Source organism: Colobus angolensis, unplaced genomic scaffold, assembly GCF_000951035.1.
Source record: "Colobus angolensis palliatus isolate OR3802 unplaced genomic scaffold, Cang.pa_1.0 Scaffold183, whole genome shotgun sequence".
Taxonomy (NCBI): Eukaryota; Metazoa; Chordata; class Mammalia; order Primates; family Cercopithecidae; genus Colobus; species Colobus angolensis.
In genome coordinates this window covers 3,863,919-3,876,032 of record NW_012114966.1, presented here as the reverse complement: position 1 = coordinate 3,876,032, position 12,114 = coordinate 3,863,919, and the positions used below count along the sequence as shown (strand labels likewise).

Below are 12,114 nucleotides of genomic sequence, written 5' to 3'. Positions count from 1 at the left end.
AGCACACCAACATGGCACAAGTATACATATGTAACAAACCTGCACGTTATGCACATGTACCCTAGAACTTAAAGTATAATAATAATAAAAAATGCATTCTAAAGAAATATTTATAAAGTACTATACCTACATTTGTTCCAGGCACTGAATCAGGTATAATAATGAACATGACAGATAGAGTTTCTGTCTTCACAAAGCTTACAATTGGAAAGACAGGTAAATAAACAATTAGAATACATTATTATATGTGCTGTGATATAGAAACATAGGATCTAAAGAGGCAAAGATAAGGGGTACCTAATCCAGGTATGGTGGACTAGGAAAGTCTTCCCAGAAGAAGTAACTTCTGGATTGGGAAACTGAACATTTAGCTAATCAAAGCAGATGGAGGCAGAGTTCCAGGCAGAAGGAACATCATGCACAAAAAATGAACATGACAGTATACAACAGCATCCAGGAACTAAAAAAGATCTGTTATGGCTAAGGTTATAAATGCATAGAGGGCCAAATGGCAACAGTAGAGGCTGGGGAGGGAAGCAGAAGTGATTTCACAAAAGGACGTGGTTCATGTGAAAGAGTTTGTGTTTGAATACAAGAGCAGTTGTAAGACAATCATCAGCTTTAAGCAAAGGAGTGATATGGTCAGTCACTCCTTAAAAATCTCATTATATTTGGAGCAAGGAGGATAGATCCAAAGGGGAAAATACAGGATGCAGGAGGGGGAGAACAATTTAAGTTCATTTGTAATAGTATAGAAAAGCAATAAAGCAATGCTCTTGGCCTTTCCATCAGCGGAGATGGAAAGAAGAGGATGGACCTGAGGGAGATGAAGGAGAAGAACCAACAGGACTTGTTGGAGATTGGAGAAAGTGGGGTGAAGAAAGAGTCAGGAATGTCAACTATGTTTTATTCCTCCTTGGGCAACTGAGTGACTAACAATGCCATTTAGAGAAGAGGCTTGGGAAACACAAATGGTAAGTTCAGTGGAGTTTCAGCACAATTGAAAGAATACAAAGATACTCAAATGTAAAATCAGAATAGCCAGAAGGCAACCTTTTCTACCCAAAATGATTCTCATAGTCAATAGGGTCCACTGCACATCTTGGTAAGCTCACTGCAGCACCTGAATGATAGCCTAATCTAATGACAGTGGAAGTGCAATACTAGAACGTTGAATGACTGGAGAGAAAATGAGGGACCTCTTTAAATGCTTGCTTTAACATCAGAATCAACTTGAACAATGGAGAGAATACACCCAATTGCTATTGATTCAGATGATAAATATGTAAAAGCTAACAATAAAAACATGCCCTTATCTTGCCTCCATAACATACAGCATTTCAATCCTCCAACGCAAATTGTAAAATGGACTTGCTATCACCTGTGAAAACTTGTCAGAAATACTGAGTGAACCTGATTAAGCCTCTAAAATCTGGAGTCTAGATCTAATGAGCTTACCGAAAACATAAGGATTGAGGAGGATGTGTTAATATCACGGAGATCAGAGAGATGGATGAGCAAAACCCAGAATGCAGGATATTCAACATGACAACTTGATTTCATGAAACAAATAAGTTGTAAAAAAGAGGAGAAAGAAAGAAAGAAAGAAGGAAGGAAGGAAGGAAGGAAGGAAGGAAGGAAGGAAGGAAGGAAGGAAGGAAGGAAGGAAGGAAGGAAGGAAAGGGAAGGGAAAACAGAAACAGAAGAAGAGAAAGAAAGGGAGGAATTGAGACATAAGATGGACATTTTACCACTTTGTTGCATGTAAGTTATATGCAATATTTTTTAAATCATGAGAGAAAATTAGCAGACAAATATAATGTAATATGTAGATTTCATTTGCATCTTGATTAAAACCAACTTTTAAGAACATTGTGAAGAAATCAGGAAACTTTAAACACTGACTAGATATTTGATAATATTAAAGAATTATTAATTTTGTATGTTATAATGGTATATGGTATAATACCATATAATGATGTTAGGTTGCTTTTAAAATAATTTATATTTTAGAAATATATACCATAGCATTTGTGGATGAAGAAATTAATTGATGTCTGGGATTTGCTTCAAAATAATTCAGTGTCAACAGAAGGGAAATTAAGTAGGAATATGGATGAAACAAGATTGGTCTTGCAGTGCTAAGTGTAATTATTAGAGATGGGTGATGGTTACATGAAAGTTCATTATGCCATTATCTTTACATTTGGATACGTTTGAAAATTTCTGTAATAAAAAAATTAACTGATTTGCCAAGAAATACGATACTTGAGAAAAGCCATCGCAGAGACAAAAGAAAAAGAGCAACAGTGCGTTATGATGCAGAAACTGAGCATTTGTCTATCCATTTCTGGAAGACTTCTTTCTATGCATGGGACTGGCACTCATCCTATGCGTAGTTACTCCTTTCTGTGTTTTGTGTTTGGAGGTGTTCCAGATGGAGCTTTGTGGCACATTCTCAGCTACTTCCATTTTTAATTTCTTTGATTAGATACAACCTCATTAGGCTGTTAGAAACATTTGGTCTTCTCTTTCCAATCATATATACTTTAATGTATCAGAACACTTGGGGGCAACCTCCGAGATCTCCCCTTTTCACCCATACATTGACACAATTCTTGCTGCCAAATACCTTCCCTGATGCCACAGACCCAGGAAGAAACTATTTTAATCTTCTCCTACAAGGGACTGGGCTCAGGTAACAGCTCTTGCTTGGCATAGAAGTGAAAACAGTATAATAAAATACTTCACTAACATGCTTATATCACTGTTCTTTTAAGCCCAATTCTCAATGCACAGCATCTTAAAGAAATAAGAAAAATTATGCCTGCTGCTTCTGCCCTTTATTATCCAATATCTGCCTGAGCATGGGTCTAAGCTGACTTCATAAAGAAGTCTTATACTTAAGCTGTGGTTTGTTTTTCATCAGAAATTAAAAAGTTTCAAATCTTAAAAACTACTTTCTTCAGGGTAAAAGGATGCCTGATCCACAACTATTAAAAGTGCTCTTATGTACAAATACCCCTAGGGAAGGTAACATCATGCCTTGAAAGCATTCTAAGTATAATGACAGAGCAGAATTTTTCCAGACGGGCTTTGATTATGGCATGGGAGAAGGAACTGGAGAGCAGGAGTGACTCAAACAGAAGGAAAGAGGAACAGCTAAAGTGAGACAGCAGAAGGAAGTCACAGAGAGAGATGTTAGTAGTGCAGGGACCAAACCTCACATACCTTATGATTTTGGCCACTCTGCTATCCCTGATGTTTCACTTTGAATATGCCAATACCATATCTCTATAAGTAATAAAAACTGAAATTCTTACAGGTTGAGTATCCCTTACTCAAAATGCCTGAACCAGACATGTTTCAGATTTTGGATTTTTTCAGATTTTATGATATTTGCACATATGTAATGGCATATCTTGGGGCTAAGACTCAAGTCTGAACATGCAATTCACTTATGTTTTATATGCACATTATACACATAGCCTGAATGTAATCGTATACAATAGTTTTAATAATTGGGACATGAAACAAAGTTTGTGTTGAGTACTTACGTGTGGAATTTTCCACTTGTGGCACCATGCTGGCTCTCAAGAAGTTTTGGATTTTGAATCCTTTTGGATATGGTATTTTTGAATTAGGGATGCTCAACTTGTACTGAGATCTTTCAAATAGCCAGGAGAAAAAAAAGCTAGAATCATTTTAGGGTAGATGCATTTCCACCTGTTTTCTTATGAAAGCACATGCTCTTATTGAAGCTTGTTAAAGTCAGTCTTACCTAAATTATTCACAGTGGCCAAAGCATATATTTCTCCCCAATACAAGGTCACACAGCTGAATTATAAGTGGAAGATAATTTCTTGATCTACTTTTTTCCGACAGCCTATCTTAATCAATAATCCTGAAGATATATACTGCATCTAAAAGGCAATTTAGAGATTTCTGTGGAAGCAACTGTAAATTTTAGGAAAATAAGTAAAGAGAAGAGAGGTTAAAATGCACTTACAAGCTGCAATTTGTTGAAAAGATGATGAATCAATGTGTCTGCTTCTATAATTCACAGAATTCAGAGTGTATGTTTTCAGAATAAGTGTCCTATGAATTAACCTCCCTATGTGTGGTGATGTTATCACAGCTTTATTAGAAGCAAATGCCTTTAAATCTTAGTGCTTTCAGGCATTTGGCTGAAGTAACTCACTCATGAGTAGGCTTTTGGAAATGTGCATAATTCTCTCCAACCAAGAACAATCTTCCCACTCTCTCAGGCATCAGAATATGGCTCTGGAAATAAAGGTTCATTTATTTCCATGCACCTGTCATTTGGTTCCTAAGTGATGTGAATTGTCATTGAGTATCTAGTTCAAAATCAGGACTTGTCTTTTCCAAATTACACAGTTCTCATTTTATTTAGAGGTGAATCAAGAAGGCATTTTATGATATTTATGACCTCACCTTCCACATAATGCTTGAAAAGTAATTATTCAGACAGTTGGGTGGGAAAGGAGTAAAGAAACCTTCTTATTGTTTTAAATTAAAGCAAAGGACATGTCTAAAATACTTTGTAAGACAATCCCTAGGGTAGACGTTTCTTTTCTATGTTCCTGTATTACTCATATTAACTCTTTTAGTTGCGGATAAGTGAATCATAATCCATAGAATTTCACCTGTATTTTGGTGTGTAAGTGATGTAGACAAACACATTTCTTACCTTCCTCTTAAGCACATACAAACACCTGTTGACTTTTTCATTGTTCATAGTTATACACTAACAAAATACACACTCAAAACCACCTGATAGTGACCATCAATTTTAGGTCCACATGAAAATGTAAATGAGGTAAGAATCTAACTTATTCATGGTTGATAGGTAGATTTCAGTCTACCAAATTTTTCTTGGAAGACTCAGAAGAAAAAGTAGGCAAACAGGGAAACAAGAAGTCTCTCCCCATGATTATGAACCATCATGCAATGCACTAATTTCTTGCTGTTTATTTTTTACTGAGATATTGATCCATGCAAAGTGACTCTGCATTATTCCTGTGTTATCAAAAAAGACTGATTGCTTAAACTGTTAATTCCTTAGATGTAAGGAGCTTGTGCGTGTGTGTGTATGTGTGTGTGTGTGTGTGTGTGTGTGTGTGTGTGTATATATGTATTTCCCCCTAAGCCCAGGAGGAAGTTGAGTTACTTTGTGAAAAGCATCTTTGCATGCAGCCAACTCCCTGCTTTAGGACCTGCTTCTCCCATGGTTTCGGCCCATTAACCCAAGCACAACAGCTTGATGAATTAATGCTTGTATAGGCACAGTTGGCAGCTTCTAATTAAATAATTATGGCTAAGCAGCTGCACGGAAGCTGTTATGCACCCTAGAAAGCCAGCTGTCAGTTTTATTGGTCCTAAGACAGAGGAAGAGTTAACACTTAGCTCTGGATGTTGGGTACAAAGGGGAAACGTATCATTTGCAAGATATATGCTGCTGGTATGAAGTTCCTGCACATTCGTGCTAGCCTGTCCATGGAGAGATGGAGAACAAACTACTCCTCAGCAATCTCTCAGCAATTCAACAAAGAAAGAAGAAATGACATAGTCAGGAGAATGGAGCCTATCCAGAGCAATCTAAAGGGAAATTGTGTTGGACAGATGAGCCTTTGATGAACACAGAAATGCCACTGGTAGACAAATAAATTTCAGTGTGTGGGTCTCATTTCTGTAAGCAAGTGACTATAAATCCAATGTGGTCTTTCTGGGGGGTACAACTGGTATGTTTTCATCTATGTAATTGAAGCTTCTTATGATGCTGTGTTTTCAAATATTCAAAATTGGAGAACATGGTAAATATTACAAAGCTGCATAGGAACTATCTCTAAGATGTACTTCTCCAAAAAGTTTGGAGAAGATATTTCTTCTTCAGAATGATAGATAATGTCATATTCCTTTATACAAAGCTAAAAAGCCAGAATCTTGTCTCTACACTAGTGGGAAATTTACCAAAAGGAAGAAAACAATACCTGTCCACTAAGCTCTAGCATAAAGGAAGATATAGATTGTAGAGGCCACAGATAGGATTAATGAACCAAATGATGTTTGTTATTGCACATCAGTACACTCCTGAGCTGATTACTGATTTCATTTTTTTTCCACAGGTTGTTCTGGCTATGCATTACATGTGTCTTCACTTCTCAAAACCAAATGTGTGATAGCTTAGTAGAGAACGACTTGGCTTCCCACTAGCCTCTTCACCAAGGTTTCCAGCACCATTGCCAAATGAATAAACATAACTAAGGAAGAAAACCAGTCCAAGAAAGTCAGTCCTACTTTTATGTTTAAAGAAATTTAGATATTTTAATTCTGAATTCTGGATTTGTTTTAGAGTAAGAATAGAGGAAATCAAATGTTAACACTGGAAACACATTTCTTGTGGAATTTACTTCACCCAACTCCTGGGCCTGTTGAAAACTGGCAGTTAAAATCGAGTACCAAAGAGTGCAGGCTGATTTACTCTTCCTTTCAGAGATCAATGGCTCATAGTTTATAGTTTAGAATAATGCCATATCATAAAATGAGGAATCTGCAGGGTATCTTCATTTAAGCAAATGAACTGACCTCTAAAAACCCCTTACTTAAAAGGCTTCAGTATCATTGTTTCTTTTCCTCCCTCTCTGGTTTCCTTTTATGTCAGTAATTCTATCACCTCAGCTGTCTGAAGGTGTTTGCATGTGATTGACAATTCTCAAGGATCTAGTTCCTTTTAGATAGATCTTAAATGAAGTTCAGCTTAATTAAGTCTGCAGTGCAACTCAGGTCTCAGTACAAAAGGCTTCAGAATCAAACAGCAGATTTGTAAAACCCTTAAAAGCAAATTTTAGACTTGGGGGGTGCAGGGGGCCTTTTAGCAGTCTGTACTGCCATCTAGCCAAGACCACATTATTCATGGCAACATCCATTTGTGTTTTCAAAGCCCCTGATGAAAGCAAGTCTTCAGCAAACAGCTTAATAGACCTCAAAGTCCAGCTAAATGAATAGACAGCAGTAATGTTTCCACTGAGTATACCAAGCTCCTATGGACAAACAGCCAAGATGTAATCATCAACCTCATTTTCACAATTCAATATTTGGCAAAAAAAAAAAAGAGATATACATGCTTGTTTCCATTTTACACATTGCATATACCATCATCATTTGCATCTTGCGATTTTGGAGGCCTCTGAATATTCTGTGACCTCATTGGATAAAAGTTGCCTTAGGTTAGACATGAGAGCTGAATTATAACCTCTAATTCTCTAACTATAACTCAAGAGTTAAAAGAATTCCAAACCATGTTCCTTAGTTATGGAGAGAACACACAGACCATATACATTTGCGAAGAGAACTGACACACATAAAAAATTAAAAGAACCCTTTGTACTTACGGTAGAAGACATATTCAGTGTAGCTTGACCAGATCTTGTCATCTGTATATTGGTTGATGAAAGATGCTGTCACCGATGAGTTACAGGCCACCATGTGGAATCCACACTCTGACAACATATCAAAAGCCCTTTCCAGGTGCTTGAATTTGAGATAAAATCTGGAGGTGTATCTTTCTGGGGCTCGATCAGGGTCTCTGCTTTCATTCAAAGTTTCTCCAAAGACTTCTTTTGCCAAAGAAATCCTTCCACAAACCAAAATCCGGGGAACTCTCCGAAACTTGGCATCTGCCTGTCCTTCTCTGCCCAAGGTGCAGGATCCTCTGTAACCCACAGTAATGAAACCCCACTTGCGGTCGGTGGGGAGCAGGGAGGAAGGGGGACAGATTCTTGTGTCGCTTCCTTGGGAGGCATCTTCAAAGTCACTGTGGCAGAATTCATCTGGGCTTTGCTTGATTTCATCGGGGGTCAGGAGTTTGACCAAGTCTGGGAGCTGGAAGTATTCAGCTTCCCTTTTCAGTCTTCCTTTTTCTGGAAAGTGATCAGGCAGGACCACCTGCCTGTCCCTGAGATAGTCCAGAATATAACGGAACAAGAATCCATCTCTGTCAATGAAAAACCTTCCCTTAGAGTCCTTGGCTAGATCATTAGCCGTGTCTCTCTTTGGGGAAAACATTTTCCACAGGAGGGAATGAGGGATGCTTATCAATGTGGAATGGCGAGTAAAATAAACTTGACCCCCAACATTCAGCTCTACCACCTCAGGGAAGGAGTTTGGAACTGCGGCCCCTTGCTCTCGAGGATAATAACGACTACAGTTTCCACTCAGAGCCATTGTCCCTTTCTTCTGCTGCTGCTATTTTGATTTCAAGGTGCAATCCAATGGAGTCACAGCCTTATCCTTTGGATCAACTTGTAAGGAAGGGAAAAGGATGCTAACTTATTAAAAAATGACCTTCTCTTATCCCAGTTTTTTTCCCCCAAGAAAGCAAAATGTATAAGAGTCCACAGGTGAAGTGATGCTGAAAAAGTAGTTTAAACCCTGGATGGTGGATGGTAGTGAGCTGTTACTTCATAGAATATAATCAACTCGTCTATATCCAATCTTCCGTCAAGCTCACAGGCAAGGCAGGCCAATTCCCCAGTTACTCAGATGTCCGTCTGAAGGAAAAGAGAAAAATTATTTCCTCAAACCCGGAATGAGTCAGAAAAAGAGAGTCCTCTGGAGAGAGAGAGAGGGAGGGAGGGAAAAACAGAGGGAGGGAGAGAGAGATTATTTTACATAAGCAGCTCTGGAACTACCGATCTCAGTCATTCTTCAATTAAATCATGTTTCTCTCATGCTATTTTGTGTCTACATGTTTATCTATAAGCCTCTGTCTCCAGCAATTAGTATGAAAAACAATTTTACTTGTAAGTCTACCTTAAAAAGAAACATGCAATTTTCAACTTCTAAATGGGTTTTTTTCAGCTGGACAGGAAAAGCAATAAGTCTTAGAGCTTACCTTAGTGAGTGCTGGAGACCCAGTTCTTGTGAAAAAATAATAATAATAATAACCATTTGTAAAGCAATCAGAATCCACAGCCAAACTGAGTCTGGATCTTGTCAAATTCCAAACAGGTAAACGACCGAGGTATCAGTGAAAAGTGCCAGAGAGATGTGCTCTTGGAAAATAACTATTATATGTATGTATTTATATAAATGCCTATTTGTGTTTATATAAGTATGTAGGTACATATGTATTCACTCCGTATCTCAAGTTAAAACAAGTCACAAAAAAGTTAAACCGTGATGAGAGGAGGTTGGGTTGAAGAAGTAAAGCAGAGAAAATATTCAACCAAAGCTTCCCCGGGGTGGGGGAAAAATGGAAAAAGAAATCTTTGGAAAGGATCCTTAGAAGAGAGTTGCAAGAGGTACCAGGACTTAGAAGCTTTTCAGAAAGCCCAGAAGCAGAAAGATGGAGAGACGTGCCCTGTTGCGGTCCCAGGTAGCCACCCCACCTGCCGGCAAGGGCAAACGGACTCCCATGTTCCCAGCCAGGTGGGAGCCGGTGGGAGCCAGAGGCCAACGCAGCGCAGAGATGCCGGCGGGGGGCCCGGGGCTCCGGCTTCTCTGGTGGCGGAGCTGGGTGGTTCCACAGTTCCCAGTGCAGTTCGGATGCTGTTGTTTCAGCAGTGCAGGCAAGAAACCATCCAGGGAAATGACTATTACATCATCTTAAAGGAATACGGCTTAGAGAAAGCGGCGGCAGCTCCGAGTCACGTCCTCCTCGGTGACAGGTTGCCAGGACTGCATGGGGACGCCGCGCTCTGGCGGTGGGCACGCGATTGCCTGGTACGCGGGGCTTGGGGCGGAGACGCAGTGCTGCGCAGCCACTTCCCTCCTTGTCCTGTCCTGGAGTCTGGAGTTTCCAAGGGCCTTTTCCTTCTTTCTTGTTTTCACCTCCACCACCATCACCATCCCACAGCAAATCCCTGCCCCCTACCCAAGAGGTAAGTTGTGAGATAAACACAACTGACTTTTCATTTGAAAAATCTACAAATCTTCCCCCCTCCCCCTTCTCCCCTCCCCGTTCACGGAATTCCTGCTGAAGGGCAAATTTCTCTCTAAAGCTTGTTTTAAAACACAGACACGCACACCAAATGACCCGCAATGTTCAAACTACAAAGTGGGTTTTTTTAATCCTTTGATTTAAACCATATACACTCAAATTCTCTCTTTTTTCTTTTCTGTTTCATCTGCCTGCCACCACAACCCCTAGCAAATAAATAAATAACTATTAATATATACGTAGATGGGTAGATAAATAAACACTCTCTGAAATTAATGATGCTCTTTCGAAATGAAGACATGAAACACTGGCACCCACAGAAAACCCACAGTTTGCATCCACCCATAAGTCATTATCTTAGCTTACCTGTAAGAAACTGATAACTGCAACCTTTTTCTGGGGTTGTTTCCTTACTGAGCATCTCTTTGGATGCGCCCCCAGCCCCCTCCCAAGTCATCCCAAGAGGACTCTGGTGGAAGGCACTCCTGGTAAAAGACATTTTACTCCTGTTCCAGAGGGCTCCCTTAAGTGCATCATTAGAGTTTCAGGAAGGCATTTCCAGGGCAACCTAATCCACTAACAAAGTGCTTCCAGTTGAGCCTGCCAGTCAATAATGGCCCAGCCAACAGCTTACAGTAAGTCTGCCATTTCCCCTTTAAAACACCAGTGTCTTAGGGCTCACATCCTTCATAAGAATATAGTGCTTGGTCAATGAATAATATATGTGAGGCACATGCCATCCCAAACAATTGCTATTTTTAAAAAGTGAAAGCCAAAAATGGAGGTGAACTTAGGAATTATACACATTTTATGAGAAACGTGCTTATTGGCTACTCTTGCCCAAAAAATTAGCTTGAAGATACACCCAACAGTAGGATAAATTAGTTCTACTTTAACAATCTTTTCTGTCAATAAGCATTGGGTTACTGAACATATTCAGAGCATTAGCCAACAGTCCTACATCTGATTATATTTGACTTCATTTCTTTAACTAATGCATTAACCTGTTCTGGCCTCAATCATTAGGATTTTAATGCTGGACCAATCAAGAAGATATTTGTTATGTGATGCACTTATATCGCCATCTAGTGCCCTAAGCTATCAGTGCAGCTCTGTATCTGGCAATTTAACAGGGCCAAAACATTTAGATTTTCTTTTAAGTTTTTATAGTGATCTAAGTTTCCTTGGCATGCACCGCTCACCATGACAAGAAAATAAATATTTCATTGATATCAGGTCAAAGACAAAATATATCTGAATTCAGACCTATTAAGTACTGGTTTTGGTTGTAGTTAAAGTAAGCAAATATTTTGTTTTCTTTTATTTCTAAGAGAGTAGGCCAAAACGTCATGACAATAGCCTTGGAGCTCAGGTATTAAAACACTGCAGGGGCAGTATGGAAGTAGGTGAAGAAACAGAGTAAGAAAACTCATAATCGTTTAGAGCTAAAAAGGACTTGAGGAATGAAAAATTAACTATCTCATCTTAGAGATGCAGAACTGAGGAACAGAGAGGGTGAGCACTTCCTCGGGGTCACACAATTCCAGAGTACCAGGATGAGCTTTAGACCACTGACTCTTCAGGATAACCCATGTCCTCATTTTAACCTTAGATATTCCTGAACAGGAATAGAGAGGCAGCAAATTTAAGAAACAAGATTTTTTTTGAAACAACAAATTTCAAGATTACTAAACATGCTTTTTATTTTTATTTTATTTTTTTTTTGAATAATTCTTTACATGTTTCTTGATCTTAGTTATGTATGTATTTCTGATGGGTACATATTTAAAACAGTGGAATTGTTTGATCAGGGGGTAAAACTGTTTGGCTCTATGGCAAAACCAATTTTCCAAACAGTTTTCCAAAGTGGTTATCCTAGTTTATTTTCTCACCAACAAGGTACAAAAATTCCAGTTGCCCCACACCCTCACCCACACTTGGCATTTTTAGTCTTTTTAATTGTAACATTCTGACAAATGATGTTGACAAATGATATTGTGCCACAGCGTAAGTTTGTTATTTCCCAGGTGACTAACGAAGATGCGTGCCTTTTTAATCTATTTATGGGCTGCTTTCATTAATATTAAATAATAAAAAGTAAGAGTAAATTTTTTTTTTTATTATACTTTAAGTTCTAGGGTACATGTGCATAA

At 38.7% G+C, this 12,114-nt stretch overlaps 1 protein-coding gene across 2 annotated transcripts in view; it reads right to left on the bottom strand.

The window, feature by feature from the left end:
* The window catches only part of KCTD16 (potassium channel tetramerization domain containing 16), a 337,796-nt gene that overhangs the window by 286,170 nt on the left and 39,512 nt on the right, over positions 1–12,114 (bottom strand). The window contains exons 1-2 of one of the 2 annotated variants that reach the window (XM_011939761.1): positions 8,915–9,683; positions 7,413–8,570 (exon numbers count right to left, since the gene is read on the bottom strand). In XM_011939761.1, coding sequence (XP_011795151.1) covers positions 7,413–8,244 — 832 coding nt within the window. In that variant the 5' untranslated portion in view covers positions 8,245–8,570; positions 8,915–9,683. Of the gene's footprint in view, positions 1–7,412; positions 8,571–8,914; positions 9,684–12,114 lie in introns of those variants that run through there. The other variant, XM_011939760.1, reaches the window with a different exon arrangement.